The sequence below is a fragment of the Calonectris borealis genome, chromosome 3 (genome assembly GCF_964195595.1).
Source record: "Calonectris borealis chromosome 3, bCalBor7.hap1.2, whole genome shotgun sequence".
Lineage (NCBI taxonomy): Eukaryota > Metazoa > Chordata > Aves > Procellariiformes > Procellariidae > Calonectris > Calonectris borealis.
This window is the reverse complement of record NC_134314.1, coordinates 53,111,463-53,133,593: the sequence shown is the minus strand read 5'-3', so window position 1 is coordinate 53,133,593 and position 22,131 is coordinate 53,111,463. Positions and strand designations below refer to the sequence as shown.

The window sequence follows — 22,131 nt, the reverse complement described above, 5'->3', positions numbered from 1 at the left end:
CTTAAAAACAAAAAACAAACAAACAAAACAACAACAACAACAAAACCAAACCTTAGTTCCTTAATATTGATCTGGATTTCTCTCCTGTAGCCGCAGAATAGCTTATTTCTATGAAGAATTATGTCCATCTCATGCTTTATTTTGAAGAAGAAGAAATCAAATTCCTAAGTGCTTCTAGAGTTGTAGTATACTGGAGGGTTTGGTTTTTGTGTTTTTCTATGTATTTTTTTCTTTTTTTGTCCCATATAAAGCCATGCTACCTTAAAAACCTGAAAAATTCATAGAAGCTTTTCTTTGTTGATTTACTTCTTTTTTTTTTTTCCCCCAGCAGATTTATGACTGTAAAAATGGCAGTGTAGAACAGTTAGCTTAGTAAAAGCGGCTTAAGTATTAGCAACAGCAACTTCAAAATGTTCAAGGAGGGATGGAAACAAACATTGTTTTGGTGATCGTGCTTTAGTTAAGCCTGCCAAGAGAGAGATTTGTTATAATACAGTAAAGATTCCTTTTTTTTAAAAAAAAAGTAAACATCTGTTTGCTAAGAGCTAAACTGAAGTAATTTTGCATAGTTGGTTTAGTCTTCAAATTTCAAACACTTTCAAGCAGTGAAATTACATTTCAGTAAAAGTGAAATAAAATTAAGCATCTAAATGCCTTCTCTCTAACTTCTTAAGCTAGTGAATCCTGCTGGGTTTGTCTGTAGTTTTTAAATGGTTGCCTACCACTGTTCCCTCTTAAAATAGTAACATTGAATAATATTTTGAGTTTCTCGTGAGAAATGTAACAATTTTTTTGTTTGTTTCCCTTTGCTCCCCCAAATTACACAACCTTTGACTTTGAGGTTCCCTGTGGCTACTGGTATTTTCGAAGAGAAGTATTGCGCATTAATTAGTTCCTTCATTTTCTCTAGGTCAGCTGGCAAAAATATGCATCGAAGTTCAACAGAAGAGGATTCATCTTCAGAGGAAGAAATGGAGTGGAGTGGTAACAATATGCTCCTAACTAATCTCTCTATACCTCAGTTAGATGGGACTGCAGATGAAAATGGTGGTAAGTAAATAGAAAAACAGCTTTGGAAGTTGAATTATTACCTGGCTCATAGTTTGTTTTCAGATCAATTTCCTAATTCTCAAAAGTCTTCAATTCTTGTTTCGATTGGAAGGACATGCTCTCAATGGATTGCAGAAGCAGGCCCTTAACATCTTCCTTACAAGCCAACAATATTTTAATCTCGATGCCCTCTACGAATTACCAGAATCTGCTTTTCCTATTGCATTAATGATCCAAAAAAGAGCATTGTTTAATTAGTTTTATGGAAAAGATAGTTACCTTGTTGCAAGGAGTATTTTTCTGTTACTATTTGTTATGCAAATATGGTGTTAAAATTAATGATTCTGTAGGATCATTTATCCTGCTAGGATTTCATTGTAAATAGTAAATGTATTATTGTATAAATTTTAGATGGTTCTTTGCTTTGCAAGTATTTGGCAGACATGCTAAAATACAGTGAGCCTTTGCTGGAGCCTGCGTTTCAATGTTCGCATCTTGGGATTGCATGAGTTAAACTATGCAGTGGCAAAGCGATGCAGAAGAAACTGCCTTTCAAAATCTATAAAAAATTAAATTAATCTGTAGAGATATCTTTTGCCATCTCTTTATAACCTGCTGTCTTTGATCAAAATAACCTTAGTTAATAGAATGCACACTTTGAGGTTAAGCAAATATATAAATATCATTATTTGTTTCATTAGACAATCTACATATTTTCACATTTATAAAATTCTGTTGAGGAAAACAATGTAAAATGTATGGTTCTTGTGGGGAAAAATATATATCTGTATCCAGAGTTTTTTCAGTATTAGGTTCACTTTTGTTCTTGGTCTAATCAACAGTAATTGTTCTTCTTTGTTTAGAAATGTTGCATTAGTCATACTCCATTGCCTTTAAAATTTGAAATTTGTGGTTAACATCACTTTGTACAGAAGCTTCTTTCTTAATCCATAGTACAAATTGGTTAATGTAAAATCTTGTTTGTGCTCGTGCTTGTACCTAATTCCCTATTAATGCATTTGCTCTTTGGGGCAGGAATGTAATCCTTTACAAAATTTCTATATTAGTTCGTGTCTCTCGAAGCTATTTGACAAAAATAACAAACATCGTATATTAGTATATAAAATAGATATGTCTTAATATATCTATTAGCAATTCTGTATTAGAGAAAGTGAGCTATATGATCTTATTACATAGACAACCACAGCTATTCTTTTGTGTTCACTGTTTAAAGTATAGTTTGCTTTTTCCTTTGCTTTTACAGGTATAATGGTAGGGTTAATACATGACTTGATGTACTACTAATATGATTTAGTTTTGTAAAATGTACAATCGTAATTTCTTTATTTGCAGTACTTTGTCATTTGATGTAAAAAGGGATGCTTCTGGCTAATGAGACTGTATCTTAAATCATTGTTTAAATTTTAGAATATTTTAAGTATATGAAATACCACATGCAGAAGAAGAGTGCAGCTTAGAATGGGTTTATTACTGTGAACTTTTACATCAAGTTCTTCTAATAGGAGATACAGTAGATTCAAAACAGATCTCAGTCCAATTCCTCTAAAATAGAAAATGCTTATCCACACATGAATCTGTGTCCATAAGATCTGACTGACTGACAAGTATTTTTGCAATTTTCATATCTGAATAGCCAGGTCTTCCAAGTGTTCGTTGACACTTCACCAAACTCCCATTTTCTTGGTTTTCAGTAAATCATCCTCATTCTTTGTGTGGACTCCTACCCTCAAAGAATCATGGGCAGCATCTCCCAGCTGTGTTTCACAGCTCATGGACTCTGAGTATGCATTAGAAAATGTTATTAGAAACAGATTGAGACTTCCTTTTATTTTTCTCACCCGGCAACAAATAAATTGCTAAGCTGAAGGCAGCATGAATGTAAGATAATCCCCAAATTGGTTCAGACTTACAGTAAAGGCCCAAAGCATCCCCCGTCTAGTACGACAGTGTGCAGCGCCTGCTTTCAGGTCATACAGCATGTTTCATAACTTCTGTCCCCCTTCAACATTTCAGCTAAAGATGTGGACACATGAATAAATTGCTGTGAGCCAGGAGCTCTGTTGTAACTGCCTCTTTGCAGAGGAATAAACTCCTTCAAATTACTTGGTGTTCATTGTGATTATGAGCAAGCACACAGTTGCTGCAAACCAGTTGTTAATTTGTTACTTACCACCTGCCTGTCCACACCTACTCTGCAGTAAATGCGGTGAAAGTATCAGTGAAAGAGAGAGAAATCGTCCCAGGTACCATGTGATGAGTCTGCACAGGACAGTTACCGCAGCACATGCTGGTCACAGATCTGTGTGGGAATGTTAATGCATAGATCTAATTAAATCGTGCGAGCTCCTTGCATAAACAACTGAATGGGTGGTGGATTGCTCTACTTTATAAAAGTGCAGCAAACTACCTATGCTTAGTGCACAGAACAGTTAATACAAAGCCCTTGCCATGTTGTAAAATAGTACTTTAGCTTTCTGTGCAATGACTTTTATATATAGGACAAGTCATCTAAAGCAGTTCTTTGTTTTTCAGAGCCAATGAGTATGCGTGGTTCGCGGGGACAAAGCAGGATACAAGTTTTTCTAGAAATCAGTCTGTCTGTATTGAGTTATCTGAAAGTGATTTTAGAAGCCTTCTCTCAGAAAACCAGCATGAAATCTTTGGCAATTGTATGCAAGCCTACAATTTAGGAGTAACTGACAGAACAGCTGAGACACAAATATACTGACAATGTGATTTTGATAAAGCAACTCATGTACTCAGGGTCTGTAGTTGTCATGATCATAAATGCAATGTGATTTAGAAGAGTTTTGTGTCTTTTTTGGATGGGAGGGCTTTCAGGAAAATGTCATTAAAATTTTTAATGCCTTAGGTTATGTTTATTTTTACAGGAAAACTAGAGTAAAATTGCTTGTCTTCCATTTCAGACAATCCTTTGAATAATGAAAGTTCTCGAACTCACTCCTCCGTCATTGCAACAAGCAAAATGTCTGTAAAGACCTCAATCTTTCACAAAGATGCTGCTACGCTAGAACCCCCATCTTCTGCTAAAATTACTTTTCAGTGTAAACACACAAGTGCCCTTTCTAACCATGTCTTGAATAATGAAGATTTAGTAGAAGACCTCTCGCAACCAAACACAGAAACAAGACCTGAACTTTCAGTCCATGCTCTTACAAAAGAAAGCACTTACTCAGCAAAGTACCCAACTCCATTCAGCAATAGTACTCATGCAGAAAACTCTCACAAAGAGAGTAACAAGAAAGATGCTCTCCCAGTTCCTTCATGTGAAAATAATATTTTTGAGTATGAAGATGATATTTCATCAGTGAGCAGACAGATACCTAGTAGGAAGTATACTAGCATCAGAAAAGCTGAAAAGGATGTCTCTTTTATGCATGTGGGCCGCCACATTGGTGACAGCTTGTTGAATAAAAACTTATTTAACTTTCCCGATTTGAGCCACACCAGCCACTCCAAAGGTAAAATGTCCTCTGAAGTAAATGAAAAATCCAGCAGTGCAAGTATAAATAGTTTTTTCCCAGCAACAGTTACAGAAAATTGTGAATTGGTGTCTTGTTCAGGAGGCAGCCGAAGTGTGGTACATTCACTTGAAAATAATGCTGATGAAGGTGGCCTTAATAAGCTTAAAATTAGGTATGAAGAATTTCAGGAGCATAAGGCAGAAAAGCCAAGCCTTAGTCAACAAGCAGCACATTATATGTTCTTTCCTAGTGTTGTTCTTTCTAATTGTCTCAGTCGACCACAGAAGTTAGCTCCCGTGACATATAAATTACAGCAAAGCAACAAACAGTCCAGGCTGAAGCTGAATAAAAAGAAACATAGTTTTGTCAATCATCAGGAGCCTGCAGGTGTAAATGATGTTGCATCAGCGAAGGAAAGCTGCTATACACAAGGTAATGCTTGTAGTAACATTCCTGATAAGGATAGTGCTTTACCTAGTGACTTAGTTCAAGTTCCTCTTGAGGCTTTTGAAAACAAAATGCCTACAAGTACTGCTAATTATACTGACTGCCAGTTTGCAGATGGATCTCTTGAAACTGAGCAGTCATTTGGATTATGTGGGAATAAATACACGCTCCGAACGAAACGGAAGGTAAATTATGAGACTGAGGACAGTGAATCAAGCTTTGTCGCACACAACTCAAAAATTAATCTACCTCAACCGATAGAAAGTGTTGAAAGTTCGGATGGGTCTCAGAAGTCTCGAAAGCGTAGAAAACTTTCTAAAAAATTGCCACCTGTTATTATTAAATACATTATCATCAATAGATTTAGAGGGAGAAAAAATATGCTTGTTAAACTAGGGAAGGTAGATTCTAGTGAGGAAAGAGTAGTACTCACAGAGGAAAAGATGAACTTATATAAAAAGCTTGCACCTTTAAAGGACTTTTGGCCAAAAGTTCCTGACTCTCCTGCAACCAAATATCCTATTTATCCACTAACACCAAAGAAAAGTCACAAAAGGAAAGCAAAGCATAAGTCAACCAAGAAAAAAGCTGGAAAACCACAAAAAACAGGTAGTAAAAATATTAAAAGAACTTTATCTTTCAGAAAAAGGACTCATACAATTCTTTCTCCTCCTTCACCATCCTACAATGCCGAAGCTGAAGACTGTGACTATAACTATAGTGATGTTATGTCTAAGTTAGGTTTTCTTTCTGAGAGAAGCACAAGCCCAGTAAACACGTCTCCACCTCGCTGCTGGTCTCCCACTGATCCAAAAGCAGAAGAAATTTTGACCAACCTGGACAGAGAAGCTTTATTTAGTAGGGTGCCCAATATGTGCAACAGCAAGACTGTTAATTCTAGTGTAGGAAAAAATAGTCGAGCAAAAACTCAGGTTAAGAAATGTAAAAAGAAATTTTCTAGTCCTGCTGTATCTACTAAGAAAAAGAAAAAGATTAATCAGGCTGATAAAACAGCAGATGATGGAAAGAAGAAACCTAGAACAAAACAAAGACAAAAAACAGCTGAAAAAGCATCCTCAAGAAAGCGCGTTGTATTTAAAGATGAAAAAGGAAATACTCGCTCTACTGCAGAAGTGAAGTTTGTGCTGAAACATCAAGATCTACCTGAGATTTCTTACAACTCTGTCAACTCACAGCCACTTCATAACCAGAAAGACAGTCCTCTTCCTGGCTATTCAGCAGGATATCTACCATCAGCCCAGCTCCCTTCAGCAGCTGATGCACAAGGTAATTCATCAGGCTGTTTTCATTCATTGATGGAAGTTGATAAGCCTGTAGACGCACAGTGTTTACCTGCTCCACGAGAAGACCCTCATTCATCTCTGGCATCTACTCCTGTGGCATCTGGAAGGGAAGTACCAAAAATGAGCTCTCAAAGGCCCAGGACTCAAAGTGCTATATTTAGAATGAAGGATTCTGCTCACATTCAAAACATATTTGATCCATCTAATCACTCAACTCACGTAACACAGAATGCACGCGTCTCTAAAGATAAGACTTCTGCAAAAGCAGAAGAGAGAAAAAATTTGCAAAACAGATATTTACCACCAGCTGGGAAATTAAATGAAGCTCGTGACTCTTTGGACACAGCAAAGATGGATCAGTTACATGCTACTAACTATTTGCATTGTAAAGACAATAATCAACAGCTGATTTTTCCTTTACCAGAGACATCCAAGCGTTCTGATCCTTGTTCTTCTATTCTTAAGTCATCTGAGGAAAGCCCTGGGCCACTTCAGTTGCCTAAGAACTGTTTTGTAACGTCTTTGAAGAGTCCAGTGAAACAGTTAAATTGGGATCAAAACCAGAGAGGATTTATTTTGGATATGTCACATTTTAAACCTGAAACAGTAAAACAAAGATCTCTGTCAGAAACAACCATGCAACCAAAACCCATCTCCCAGTATAAAAACAGGACTATAGTGGCCCCATCAGTGTTCAGTGAAGGACAGTCTGGCCTAGCTGTTTTGAAAGAGTTGCTCCAGAAGAGACAGCAGAAAGCTCAGAATGCAAATGTTACACAGGAACCATTACCGGCTAAAACACAGCTGAGCAGGAATATACCATGCACTCTTGAACAGAATAAAGCAATCAAAAGGTCACGGTCAGTCACATCACCAAGAAAATCTCGTGCTCCCAGGAATACAAAACCTAAAGAAAAAACACCAAAACTTTCAAAAATGGAGTCTCTAAGCCAGCAGATCACTGGTCGCATTGATCACTCTGTGTCTGATGACAGCCCCATTTTTTTTTCAGACCCTGGTTTTGAAAGCTGCTACTCGCTAGAAGACAGCTTGTCTCCAGACCACAATTACAACTTTGATATTAATACCATAGGGCAAACTGGATTTTGCAGTTTTTATTCTGCAAGCCAGTTTGTCCCAGCAGATCAAAATTTGCCCCAGAAATTCTTGAGTGATGCAGTTCAAGATCTTGGTTGTGGACAAACAACAGAAAATGACTTTCTGTGTCATAATGACCAAAAATCTGAGGAAGAAAAGCAGCATTCTTCAAGCACAAGTAAATGGATAAGGTCTGGTTCCCTGAGCCCTGAGCTTTTTGAGAAAACCTTACTGGATAATAATGAGAACCACTGCCATAGCCAATGGAGGAAAAACGTTCATCCTTCAACTTCTAGATCTAGTTCTATCGACACCTCTTGTATGCAAGAGACTGAGGTCTGTTTAAATGAAAAATTCAAATTGAATAGAAATACAGTAAATAAAGAGAGATTTCTTAGCCTTCCTCAGCCAACCAGTTCAGACTGGATTCAAAGCCACATTAGAAAAGAAACCACTTTTGAACCCTGTCAACCACTTGATTCAGTTAATACCTCTTTTACGTCCATATTGTCTTCTCCTGATGGTGAACTTATAGATGCAACTTCTGAGGATTTAGAATTATATGTTTCGAGAAACAATGAGGCATTAACTCCAACTCCAGATAGTTCGCCAAGATCAACCAGTTCTCCCTCGCAATCAAAGAATGGAAGTTTCACACCTCGTACTGCTCACATTCTTAAGCCTCTCATGTCCCCACCCAGTCGTGAAGAAATCATGGCAACTTTGCTAGATCACGATCTCGCAGAAACAATTTATCAGGAACCATTTTGCAGCAATCCTTCAGATGCTCCAGAAAAGCCAAGGTACTGTGTTAAATACATTTCTGTCTACATATGCTTGTGATTATATTAAATTTAATTTATTCCTGTAAACAATTTTACACTGTATGTGGCGCAGATGCATGAAAGATCCCATCTGATATACATACATTTGAAGTTGAAAATTACTGTACTTCCCATGCAAATATCCATTTTCATTCATGACACTTTGGTTTTTTTATTGCTTGATATTGTAGTAAGTGGAAATGTGCCTGCTTGGTTTGTAAAAGAAAGATACTGCCCACAGGAGTTGCATAGTGAGAGAACTAGTTAGCAGGATTCTGCTTGAGGACTGCCTGCAACACAGTTTAGAGCACAACAATAATTCAAACTATTTTCTTCACAGGGAGATTGGAGGACGGCTTCTTACAGTGGAAACTAGACTTCCAAATGACCTGCTTGAGTTTGAGGGGGACTTCTCATTAGAAGGTCTACGACTCTGGAAGACTGCGTTTTCAGCAATGACAGAAAGTCCTAGACCAGGGTCACCTCCCTGTTATGGTCACTCTACTGTTAACAAAAAAGAAAGTAATAGCCATAAAACTAGTGAAGACAAAAAAATAGTCATAATGCCATGCAAGTGTGCTCCAAGCCAACAGCAAGTCCAGATATGGCTTCATGCCAAAGAAGAGTATGAACATTTCAAGAAATTGCCTAAGAATCATCCTGCTGAGTTGGGAAAGGCAGCTGAGAATTCCAGCTCTGCAGTATTGCCTGAAGAGAAATCTATAGAAGTAGTACAAGCAGCTAAAGATTTAAATTTATCTAGCCTGGAAGATGAAAGACCTATTGTGCCTACAAAGAATTCTCCTGCTTCTGTGGCAGAAACTACAAAAACACAAACGAAGGAAACCTGTGATAAGTCTATAAGCACTACAGAAACTTCTATAAATACTAAAAATGACATAGACTCTAATAAAACTCCATCTGAAAGCAAGACACTTATTACTTCAACACTAGAACATGATAAGGAGGAGGAGGAGGAAGATTATTATGTCAATTACAGTTCACCAGATTCTTCAGTACTTCCTCCTTGGCAGCAAGCAGCATCTCCAGATCCCAAGCAGTCCAATTTAGAAGACACAGACTGGAAAAGTCAGGATATTATTTTGTCTTCTGTGGAAGGAAATGATGTAGTACCTGTTGGAAGTGCACAAAACTCTCCATCCACTCAAGGGAATGTCAGGACATCCTTTGACACGTCTCCATTTCCAGTTAATGAAGAACCTGGAAATTCAGAATCTGTTTGCCTACATAGTACACCCATTGTGCAGAGAAAAAAACAAGATGGAATACCTGAAGTTCTTGGGTTTACTCCTTTATCCACAGGTAAATCCATTAAGTGATTCTAATGATACACAAAAAAAAAAAAATTCTGAATATGATAAGATACTATGTTTCTTTTGACATAATGAGAAAATAATTACATCTCCACAAAAATGCATTTAAAACTACTGTTGGAAAGGAAAAGGTCTGTGCATTATTGTTGTTAAAGTAACTATTGAATTATGAAAAATGTCTAGAAGCAGAACACCCTTTTTCTTCCTGATGATCTCTAGTATCTGAACTGTGAGGTGCTGGTTAAAAACTTAATTTAAAAGTATAGATTATTTTGAGGATTTTGAAATCTTTTTTTATAATGTTAACCAAATGCCTCTGGTTGTTTCCAGCATGTTGTTTAATATCTAGACAATATTACTGAGGCTAAGCAGTTTTGCACTCTTTATGTCTACAGAACCAAAAGCCCAGAAACTGAGCCACAAGAGGGGAAATAATACTGATGGTCTTCGAAGAGTACTTCTAACCACACAAATGAAGGTAAATTAAGATTTTTATGTATAGATGTATTTTTATTACACCACACATAACACATTTCCATTCTCTTTCTTCTGTGTTGTTTTTTTTCTTTTGCTGTTAAGATCTTGAAAATACATTTTAAATGGTAGGGTGCAATTGCTGTAGAATCAGTGTACGCTCAAAGTTAGGAAGAAGAAATCAGTTTAATTTGCCGGAGGGGGGGGGAAGTTGGATATTGAGAGTATGTTCTATGTTTTAGGGTAGTGAGATGCTAATGAAACACTAAAGATGTAAGGATGTTGTTTTGTTCTTTTAGTTTACAACACCCTTTTTAACTTCTCTTGTGGTTTCCCTTTTATATATACATATATGTGTGTGTGTGTGTATATATACACACACAGACATATATATTTATGTATCTGTGAGTGTATTAGTTTTCAGACAATGTTCTAGGCATTTTCTGAAAACAATGTAGGCAGTGAATGGCACTAGTATGCTGACAGAGTAAAAAGGAAATGGATCACATGAAATGATCAGACTCGCGTGTTTTCCCTAAACAGTGTTTCTGCTCCCCATGTTGGAAACAGAACAGTGGGCTAGGTATATTACCGAAATGACCCAATAGTCTTTTCTTTTGTTCTTAACATACTGGTATTGACCCAGTTCAAGTGCGTACTTAAATGTGTCCTTAATTCAGTGCCTTAAAAAGCGGTGACTGAAGCAGAGGTTTTTGATGAATTGTTGCTCAAGAGAGGATAGAGATTTGCTGGTTCCCCTGTCCTCAGGCTTCTAAGAAAGCCAATATGTGCGGTTTTTTGGGTTTTTGTCTTTGGGTTTTTTTTAAAGTATTTCAAACTGCCTCTTGCCTTACTGTGATGTTTCATTAAAATTATTCCTAAAAGGCAGAAAGATACAACTGTTGTTTCCCTGTTGAAAAATGACATAAGGAGATAGTGAAAGCTTTTTTTTTTAGCAATTGTAGTGTAACATTTGCATTTTCTTTGATAAATTTCTATTTAATATTGCATATGAATTTAGCAACCTGTGGTTTTTTCAATATTATACTGTGCTTTTCTCCCCTCCCAATAAGAATCAATTTGCTGCCCTCAGCGCTCCAAAGAAAGAGACTTCTCAGATTGAAGGACCATCTTTAAATAACACTTACGGTTTTAAAGTCAGTGTGGAAAACCTGCAGGAAGCAAAATCTTTACATGAGGTAACTTACTGTTACATGTTATTTTATAAAACTATAGTTTATCAGAACAGTTTTATAATGGCAGAATTTAAAAATCTTTTCCTCCTTGGTCCCTGCCTGACTTAAAATTAATCAGTGTGTGATGTCTGTAGCTTTAAATAGTTGCTCTACTAATTTCAGCTTGATCTCCAAGTGCCTTTATTTAATAGTATTGAACTAAATTTCACGGTATTTTTGTTGAGAAGGTGGTAAACCTTCCTTTAAAAAATAAAAATAAGGGAAAGATCAGAAGGAAGAAATAGTAAGTTTTGTGTAAAAACATTCCTGGAAAAACTAGTTGACCATAACTTTCATGGATCATTTCCTTAAGAAACAAGGCATCTGGCATCATTCAGTCAGGCCTTCCCGGTATCTCTACATGTTACCTTCTGAACCTGTTGGCCAGTTTTGACTACATTTAACAAAATGGTACATGTCTCAAAGAGTGTGTCTACATATTTTATGTAGATCACTGGTTGGGATCTACAATTTCTCTGGGAAGAGAGATCAAAATTTGTGCTGGAGAAAGAGATGCAATGTGAATATAGTATTGCTGTGTTTGGCTGCTAACTGACCAGCCAGCATGTGTGTGCTCCCAGACAGTCACCACATCCGTGGCTTGGAATTAGCTGTAAATTGACCAATTTACAAATGAGATGGGGAGATAGAAGTTTTATGCGCTGAGTAGATGACATAGGAGAAGCCACTATGATTTTGCAGGAAATGGAGATAGAGCTTGATAGTAAACGTTCACTTCAGTGATGGTTGTAGTGATTTAGGCTGCAAATCTAGAAGAAATCAGGCTGCACCCAGGGCAGCTTGTATACTCAGAAATATTTGCAACTTTTCCCCTGTAATCCCTCCAATTTACCCATTAGTCCACATTATCAACTATATTATGCAAGACAACAGAGCGACAACATAACGTTGAAACAGTGTTAACTACTACCGTATTTATTGTAGAGTCAAAACTGTATAGTATATAGGGGTTAGCATTTTCTTAGTGCAAACCATTCTGCAAAAAGCTGTAGCAACATGATGTGGAAGTTCATTAATGCAAGTGAAGGGAAAGTTAGGTATTCTCCATATCTTCCTGCAAGTGATTTAATCTTCACGCTTGTTTGCACATCTTGGGTGAGGGAGGGAAAGGAAAATAAAGACCAACAGTGATTCTTTGTTCTTGATCAGTCTGGAAACTTAATTCAGCTTAATATGCAAAGTTGTTTGAAAACATTACAGGAATTTACAATTGTTGAACATTTCTGTTAGTTTGTATTTTCTGCTTTTGGTAGAAGAAGATAGTACTCAGAAACAAATACTGAATTTTAATAATTGAGTACAAAAATGTATTGTGATCAATCTTTTTTTGTAAAACAATGCTTTTTGCAAAAAAGTGAGATCCAGAGATGCATGTTTAATCACTTCTATTAATTTTCAGGTATGACCTTTTAGTTACAAGATAACGTGACCATATAAATGTCTGCAATTAGTTCATTTGCATTAATAATGTCCTCTTAAATTTTTTGAAGAAAGCTCCAAAACATACTAACTTATTGTATTTATTCATTGGTAGGTCCAACACCTTACCCTCATCAGTATGGAGTTACATGCTCGAACCAGACGAGATTTGGAACCAGACCCAGAGTTTGATCCGATCTGTGCTTTGTTCTATTGCATCTCATCAGATACAGCACTGCCAAATACTGATAAAAAAGAAATCACTGGTGCTATAGTGATTGATAGAGACAGGACACTCTCAAGCCAAGGTTCCTATTTCTTTTTTCTTAACATATTTTACAAAAATGCTTATTTCATAGTAATCAAACAGTAGCAAGCAAAATACAATCGAGTATCTATATTACTATTTAGCTCATTTAATTTTGTCTTGTTGACTGTTGGATGAACGGCCATATTAAACATAGAGTTTTCCTGCTTATATCTTCCGAAGAACTATTGCATGGGCTGTAAACCACAAATAACATACGCATGTACAAAATACCTATGTTTGCGTACTTGTGGACAAGCTCCTGCAGTGTTCTAAAAGTATAAAGAGGAAAACCTGCCTTTAGTTTCCTATTCAATTTGCTGGATAGCTACAAGTAGGAAATGTTAAAAGCAAGACAGTATGTTTTATATTTTACTTAAGGGTTATTTTTGTGGTTTTATCTGATCCTTTTAGGATCTAAACAGGGGCCCTTATTCTATTGTACCTTTTTGGCTTTGTTTAGACCAGTGATACTCAACCTGTGGCTCTAGAGCCGGATGTGGCTCTTCATGGCCCTACAGGCGGCTCTCGCAATGTAGGCGTCTGATCGGCGCTCCACTCTATCAGGCAGCGCGGGGAGCACTGAGCAAATGGACCAGCAGTGTGGGAGTCGCTGAAGTTCCCCCTCCCATAGGGGGAAAGAAAAGGAGCTGCTGGGATCCCCCCACAGGTAAGAGTAGAGATCACCTCCCACCCAGCAGCCGTGGGGCAGAATGGGGAAAAACTCGCCCTTTTGCCCCTTCCACCCCTCCACCCCACTCCTTCCTAGCAGCCAGAAGGGGTTGAAGACAGAATGCTGCTGGGAGAGAGGATGCTGATGTGTCATGTCGTGATGTATCAATATGTGATGATGTTGAGACAGCATCATCACACATTGAAGTGTCATGATGGAAAAAAAAAAAATCACACTGTTGATACTTTATTTTTATGGTGCTCTACAACTCCATTTAATAAAGAAGTGGCTCTCCAGCTGTTAAAGGTTGAGTACCACTGGTTTAGGCTAGTAAAAAAAAAAAAAAAAAAAAAAAAACCAAAACCCCAAAAAAAAAGTCCTCTTTCTTTCAGGGTTTCTTTGGCATTGTGAATGTGTATTAAACCACAAAATACTGTCTAAAATTTAAGTGTGGACAAAAACCTACCAAAAATAAATTTAGCATTAAGGCAACAGCTCCTTCTTTTACCAGTTTATTTTTCAAAGTATTGTAGATATTATATCATGTTAAGCTAAGTTCTTACTGTTCTCAGTGAAGTTTATTCTGGTATTATATGCTTGTTACTATCTTTAAAAAAATCATTTCCATTACCTTATTGAGTGAGATTTTCCACAACATAGCCACTATGGCTCCATAGGTCTGTGCCACTGATAAATTATCAAGAAAAAGCTCTCTGTAAAGAGATATGTATCTCTTGTCCAATAATATTTTGAAAAGCCAAAGGTTCTGATCTTTTTTTGTAGTGAAGTAAAATGATATGTTTAAGTGTTATTGTAACATTCCTTGCTTTAATTGATGTGTGCTGTCAATATTTTCTTGGTTAGAACTTTTTGAGTTCCCTGTGGAGTGACTTGATTTTGAGATACACCTTTTTTTTCCCTTTTTGTATTATTATTGCTTTGTAAGTTACAGTACTCATTTTAACATTTATTTCTGAAAGCGCACTTTTTTTAATTCTCAAGATCTTAAGAAAGTGTCAAAGTACAATGCCTTTTAAAAACTCGAGATTGTTGCCTTAATCAGAGATATTACTGTCTGTTGTATAGAGAAAATGAAAAGACAGAGTATGTGTTGCATATTATTCATTTATACAGGTTTTTTTATACGGAAGGCAAATGCTGAGTTCCTGCATGCATACGAATTTAGCTATTATTCATACATTATCAATGTAGACACTCTTAGTGTGCACTAAGAGAGCAGTTGCTCATCTTTTTCCATTTCTATTAGTAACTTAGCAGTGTTTTTTAAGAAGTGTACTAAAAAAAAGCACTATACTATGTTATGTAGCATTTTCATTCTTCAAAGCGTTTCGCAAAGTACTAAGCTAGCAATTAAAATACATATTTTGCATGAAAACACTGTGTGAGCTGTCATATGGTCCTTTAATAATTTCTTATTCAAAAATAATTTTCTAATAGCTGGACTTTTGTACATGTAAAATGGTGACATTTCTCTTGAATCAAATTTATTTATATCTGAGAATTTGTACAAGATTACCACTATGGTAGAATTTTACAAAGTGAAAAGAACAAGCTTTTCTACTCAAGAGGAACAAAATAAGTTCATGGAATTAATTGTGATAATAATTGATGTTAAAGTTAAAAACAGGTTGTATTCCACACTTCTTTTCAGTTCTATGTTTTATTCTGAAGCAATATTGTTGACTGAAGTAATGGAATTCCTTCTAGATTCTAATGATATTTTTTACTTTATTTTCTAGGGAGCAGAGACCAAGCCCCCTTGCTCACAAGATCTGGAGTTACAGGACTAGAAGTCAGTTACGCTACTGATGAAAGAACTCTTTTCCAGGAAGTAGTGAATATTGTAAAAAGGTAGCATATCTGTACGTTCTGCTTTTATTTTTCAGGCTTGGTACAGCAGATTTAGTTCCTTCAACCCTTGCCAGTCTCTCAAATACTGATATTTGTTGTTGTTGTTTCCCTCAAAGGCTTATTTCTAGAGCGGACAAGCATGGTGGTCTTTCGAATAAAAATACTTTTTGCTTTTTCTTTTCTCTGACAGCAAGAACATTCAGATCCTCTTAAGCAGCTGAGTTACAGTCTTGAAACTAATCACCCATATAAGTAATCTTCTTTAACATACAACCTTTCCTGTTAATCCCAGAATTCATTACACATCTCTCTCTGAAACTCTCAGAATAGTAGATATTAACAGTGTTCAGAGCTATAGAAAACCCCTCCGATGGGAAGAATTTTTCTAGGGACTCTGACGCAAGACAGAAAAAAAATTACATGGTACTGAAACTGCTATGGACAGATTAAAATAACCAGTAGTTGAAAAATCAATTTCCTTCATTAATTTTGTCTTCTCTGAATGGAAATCCCCTGCTCCATCAGACTTTGAAAACTGCTGGTGTTCCCCATCTCCACCAAGGCTGGAAGCCTGTTTGGTAGCCCTCTCGGCTGGTGAGTAGGTGGAACCGCAGACGTCTCTCCAGGCCCTACTGACAGAGGTGCAAAGCTGTAAAATTGCAAGGAAAAATAAACAGATTTAAACTATGAGTCACCCTGCTGGAATAGAGGCACAAGAAGAAAATGTGTACTAGGCAGAGTACATTTGCAATTCTTTCTCTCTCCAACCAGAAAACCTCTGATGAGAAAGACATTGACCAACCCCATGAAGCCAGAATACAAAAAGAGTTGCTGAATGCAACCAGGGTGGGTCCTGGCAGAGCAGCAGATCCCTGTTCAGAGAAGACAAAATTCAGGTAAGGAACATCATTTTATTTTTCTCTTTCTTGGAAATCTAGTGCTCCATCAAACTTAGGAAGATTACTGAGAATGAGAAGCTGCCAATAAAGAAGAATTCTCCACCAGTTGTGTGGAAGTTTAAAAAGTACATAAAAAGTATGAGAGAGAGAACTCAGCAGTTAGAATATATATATTTATCGCTGAAGAACAGAAGTAATCTACATCTGTACATATTGAAGGCATTACAGAATGAAAAAAGCGTGCAATTTTTGTAGTACTTCAAGATGGAATGTATCAATCACCATGTTGCTGACTGAGAATCCTCTTCTTAAGAGATCCTCTCTTTCAACACTGTGCTAGCTTGCCTTTTTGACTCAACAACTTTTTCTTCAAAGATTGAGTTAGTTAACTTGTATTCCTGGAAGATAAAAGATTAGAACTCTTCATAGAGAGGCAGACTGCTGTCGTCGTCTTAATCTACTTCCCTCCTAAGGAGTCAGACTTCTGCTGAACTCTCAACAAGTATGTTTTTAAAACTTGGACCACATCTACAGTTTGCAGCTCTTTTCCCCCTTTATTTTCTGTAGCCTAGGCAAAAGAGAATAAGAAATTTTGCTGGAGTAAATGTTTTCTATTTCTTAAGCACAAAACAAGTGTCTATCCCAGAGTAGCTTTAACTGAAGGAAAAAGTATGTTAAAACTACTTGATTAAAAAGTAGTGGACTGCAAATATTCCTCAATGGGAAGTAAACAAACAAGCAGCTTTAATGAAAACTTTCAGTAACAGGAATTTTTTAAAACAACCTTCTGTTCCTGTTTTTAGTGTTATTTTTTCCAGCACAAGCTAAATACTCTAGTTGTTCTGGTAGGAGCACTTAATAGTAGGTTAGATAGGTTAGAGAAAGAAAACAATCAGGCCATGTTTAAGAAGCATCACTACTTGGGGTTCATGGAGCAAAACTCAAAATCACCTTGATTTATCAGCCGAGGACCATATCAGTATCTTATGTACTGATGTATGCATCAGACTAGGGGATAATAGGTTCTTGTGACCAAATAGCATGCCCAGCATGACTGCAGCTTGCTTTTGGTTCATGTTCTTGGCCTCTTTGGGTGTTGGAGGGAAGGGTGGAAGAGAGAAATTCCAGATTCCTGGCACAGTGAATGGCAGAATATTTATTCAATCTTGATTGTTAATATCAGGAACAGACTTTATCAACCTGTTGGTACACTGAACGGAGGGTACCTCAGCTGTGGGAGGAATTGTCTTATGCAATCCAGTTGGAGAATTCTTGTTCCCATTTCTAGTCATTCTCTTAGTAGTTGGCCTAATTCTTACTCTTATTTAATGTATGTGAAATTGTGGAACATACTCATTTGTTTCAAGTTCCAGTCTTCTACTTCTCTGTTTAGGCCTTTTGTTTTTATTCTATTATGGTTATTGAAAATAAGAAATGGTTGATTCTGTCACTTCTTGTCAATAGATGTAAACTCTGGAAGAGCACAGTAGAGAATTCTTGACCGCTGTTCCCAGCACACAGGTGAGGGAAAGGTGATTCCTGGAAAATGTATCACTTCTTGCAATACTCTTAGCACATCAGTCTCTTTTTCCATCAGAAATCTGCAAGAGTTTTGTCTTCAAACAAATGACCCAGAGTATCTACGCAAATAGTCTTTATAACGTGCTGGTTGATATTGAGGGACACAGATGCTGAAGCAGAGAGTGATAAATTAGTGAGGTTTTATGCTTGCTGATGTTTTATTCTTGGGCTGCACTACTGACCTTTTGTCACTGCAGACTGTTTCCCAAATCTAACTTTTTGTAGCAGAGCTAAAGTTACTCTGTTACATGTTCACTGAAGATGAGTATTGCTTCAGAAAGTTCACTGGAATTGATGAGCTGAACTTGGGATTCGGTTATACCTTCACTGTGAAGTTGTTCAGCTAGATCTGAATAACCACAGTAAGATTAATGTGTTTCCACCTAGACATCCATAAAGTAAACACCAGGTTAACTGTTCTTCTGTGAAATTCGTAGATGTTGTCTCTGATTAACTGGGGCAGTTAGCAAATGAAAATAAGTCATCTTGAAGTCTGTAGACCAGAAAAAGACTTGGTTGTTTCTCTGGAATTGTGATCTGTGATTTCATCTATGCTGAAAACTAGCAGATTTGTCCAAATATTTAGGGGAATAAGCACCTTTATTTCTAGGAGATTATACTGAGGGTGATTCAGCTGTGAAATGGGAGTACTTACAAGTATGAGTACCAAAATCTATGTAGAGACAGCTGAAAGAAAGCACATCATTGTAAAGGGAATTTGAGAATTCTCTTTAATTCTAAAAGGTATTGAAATACTGAGCTACTTGAGGGTTGAGAGGTAGCAAACAGTTTGAAAGGAAGAGCCATAGAGGTGAGTTTGGAGGAGGCAGGGAAGAATAAACAACATGGATTTGCAACAAAAAAAAGCATAATTAAAGTGGTTCTTGGTACCCTGACAACTATCTTAGAGTTTGAGAGGAAGCTTCACCTACATAGGTCCATTTTTTCCTTCTTTGGTAAGCTGTCCTCTGGCTGTAAACAAAAAAATAGGACTTCAGCTCAAAACTGGCACAAAGCTGCTGAGAAACAACCTCCTTCACATCCTGTGCAGCCAGTATGGATTATCTACAAGCACATGTTTCTTGAAATGGAGCCTGTACTACCTATATCGCTGTCCTAAAGGATTCTGTCATGCTGCCTGAAGAGCCTTCTTGAATAGATCCTCTCTTTATCATAAGGTGTCAGCTACAATGAGTTGGGAGAAAAATTGGAAGAAGTCTGCTTGAAAAAGTAAGATGGAACCACCTCTCTGTCTGAACCTAAAGGCAGAAAAAAGAGTAAAAACATTCACATAGCTCCATAAACCAGTCAGTATAAAACGCAGGAAAGCTGACTATTTGAGGAGGAGAAGGAGGAAGGAAATGCTACAAGAATGTTTGTCTTGGAGATTTAAAAAATGTGGGAGAACTACAGATGTCCAAGCCTGATGGAGCAGTGGATTCCCATGAAAGAGAAATTAAATGTCTGGGCCTCTCCTACACTTTTAAGGCATATTGTGCCACTCTTCTGTAAGTGCAGATACTAGCAGAAAACAGAAAAGGGCTGATCCTGCAGGCATGAGAGGAGCAAAATTTGGGGTATTCATGTGGGAATACACAATCCCCATCTCTGTGACACACAGAGGGTGTGGAAACAGGACGGGCTTGAAAAAAAGTAGTAGATTCACTGCTACTTGAGGCTCGCCAGCCACCTACGGCTCTTTGTCCCCATGGAATTAGTTTCTGATAAAAGTACAAAAACAGAGTATAAAGTTGTTAAGGTTTTTCTTAAATATTTTGAGTATAAAAGATTTGTAAATTAATTAGTTGTTAATACTTAACATTTAAATATTTTGTATAACGTTTTTCTTGTAAAGTACTATGCTAATCAATAGCCAATCTTTTCTGTTGGTTACAATGAATTATATTTGTTCTTCTGTAAATGCTCCAGCAACATTTTCTTTTTAAAATAGAGATGTGTTAATCTAACCTTCTTTTCCCAGGCCGGTATGATTGTTTGTGGCGTTTTCCTGTAGAAATCTTTACTTAATGTTCTGTATCAACTTTATGGATTTTTATTGTCCAAAGCAAACTGGAAAAATGTTTTTGGAGATTTCAGTTATGTATTTGAGTCACCAAGTATTCTGCTGCCATGCACGGTGACTGCTTTTGTCTGTATCATAGGTCTGGCCTAATTTCCCCCCCCCCTTTTTCTCTTGATTTTAGCTGGAAGAAAAATAGCAGTCAGGAAAACCAGACACATAATAGAAGGGAAGGCATAACTGGGAGCTTTAGTGTTCATTCACAAAATTATCAAATGAGAAAGAGGAAGAGATGGCATAACAGCACATACGATTTAGCTAGAAAGGAAAATAATCGCATTTCTTCTCTTTGCAGCATGTATGAGTTGAATGCTAATGCTGTCGTCTTTGCTGCTTTTCATCTTTGCAGAGAGACTGGCAACAGCATGCAAAGCAGTATCAGTGCTCATCCTTTTAACAAAAGAGCACTATGTTGGCAGGCACACCTCTTATTCCTGTCATGTTAGTCCTAGCCAGCAGCTTTCAAATATCAGTATTACAACTTACTAGTTTCTTGGAGGTGTAAAAGCTGGTCTCATTACAATTTCTTTTAATAAAACAGCTTAAACTGATGATGAAAACCAACTGGATAGTATAGTGTAAAAATTGTGAGAAGGGAGGATGAAAAATATAAAACTTGTCCTCTCCTTAGCTCACAGCCTGTCATCTTTGTGATACCACATGAAAAAGGGAGAGAGAACGTGAGAGAGAGACAGACTTCAGTTGAGCTCGCATCAGCTAAATCTTGGGTTTACCTGTTCTTTTTCCCATGTGGAATAATGTCATCTTTTAGCTCCAGGCATCTCTTCTTCTCTGATAGCAAAAAGAATACCATAGGAGGTCTTAGCAAATGACACACTGGTCCATTGGTATAGCTGGTACATGGGATTGGGCTGCAGGAGAGGGCTCTTCTGCATAAATTGAGACGGGGTTGATCAGCAAGGAAATAAGCAAAAAACAGCAGTGCCTCATGTTAGGTGCAAGAAATCAGATAGGTCTGTTAAACCTGTTGGTAGACCTTATGCATACTGTAGTGCAGGAGTTTGGGGTCCCAAGTGTTATTCAGTAGAAAGGAGTTCTACTTGAATTTAATCTTACTTTTCCTTTTTTCCTTCAAAGATAATTCAGAGATTCACTTAACCAAAAATTATTTTGTTTGTAAAGTTAAGGAAATACCTTAAAGTTAAGGAAATACCATAAATTTGTTCGTACTAATTATAGTCCTTTGTGCATATACATTGTGAATGCATACAGATACACATCCAAAATACATATATGTGTAACTTACTGCAGTATCTGAGCAACGCAATTGCTGGTAGTGTGTTTATTGTTTTTCATGCTTTCAGAAGGATACCACTTGGATCCAAGTTGTAAATATGGGAAACTGAGACTAAGGGACTGTTTGCAGGGAATTTACAGTAGGGTTTGGATTCACCATTTACTAGCTACTCCACCTTGATTTCCATGTAGATAGCTTTGTATGAGAGTCGTCTGACTGAAACTTAGACATCTATATTTCATTGTCGGTGTCTAAGTAGCTACCCTCATCACCATGTATGTTAAACAGAAAGAAGAGGATCTCATTCTGCAAGAGGTGGCTAAAATATAAGCAATAGTTCACCCAAAGAGGCCTTTTTTCTTCAATGACAGTAAAGAGACCAGCTAGAAAACTTGAGATGCCAAAGTTAGTTGAAATGGGACCCTCCCCTTAATGCATGTGCAGTGTCTAGTTGGGAAGGAAAAGCAAAGTAATGCACTGCAAAGTGATACCCTATGACTCAGTAGTGTGCCATTACAGGCAATCCTTAATGGCCTGTACAAGCAAGACTGAGTTCAAAACTAGCATGTGCTGGGGTTTTTTTCAATTTTTCAATCTTTTGAGTGATGAACTTTCCAATCTATATGTGAATTTACACAAAATTGTGTTAAAATATGTAATATTTAAGTTAGATACAATTTAGTTATATAAGAAAATGCATGTATCTAAAACATAATAAACTAAAGTAGTTTTATGTCTTGTCCTATAAA

The 22,131-nt window shown here is 37.0% G+C and overlaps 1 protein-coding gene across 5 annotated transcripts in view; it reads left to right on the top strand.

The window, feature by feature from the left end:
* REV3L (REV3 like, DNA directed polymerase zeta catalytic subunit) overlaps window positions 1-22,131 on the top strand; it is a 124,655-nt gene that overhangs the window by 77,269 nt on the left and 25,255 nt on the right. For all 5 annotated transcript variants that reach the window (XM_075145681.1, XM_075145680.1, XM_075145683.1 and 2 more), the window contains 7 exons: window positions 911-1,050; window positions 3,999-8,208; window positions 8,570-9,552; window positions 9,959-10,041; window positions 11,111-11,236; window positions 12,828-13,020; window positions 15,453-15,564. In XM_075145681.1, the coding sequence (XP_075001782.1) occupies window positions 911-1,050; window positions 3,999-8,208; window positions 8,570-9,552; window positions 9,959-10,041; window positions 11,111-11,236; window positions 12,828-13,020; window positions 15,453-15,564 (5,847 nt within the window). The remainder of the gene's footprint in view (window positions 1-910; window positions 1,051-3,998; window positions 8,209-8,569; window positions 9,553-9,958; window positions 10,042-11,110; window positions 11,237-12,827; window positions 13,021-15,452; window positions 15,565-22,131) is intronic.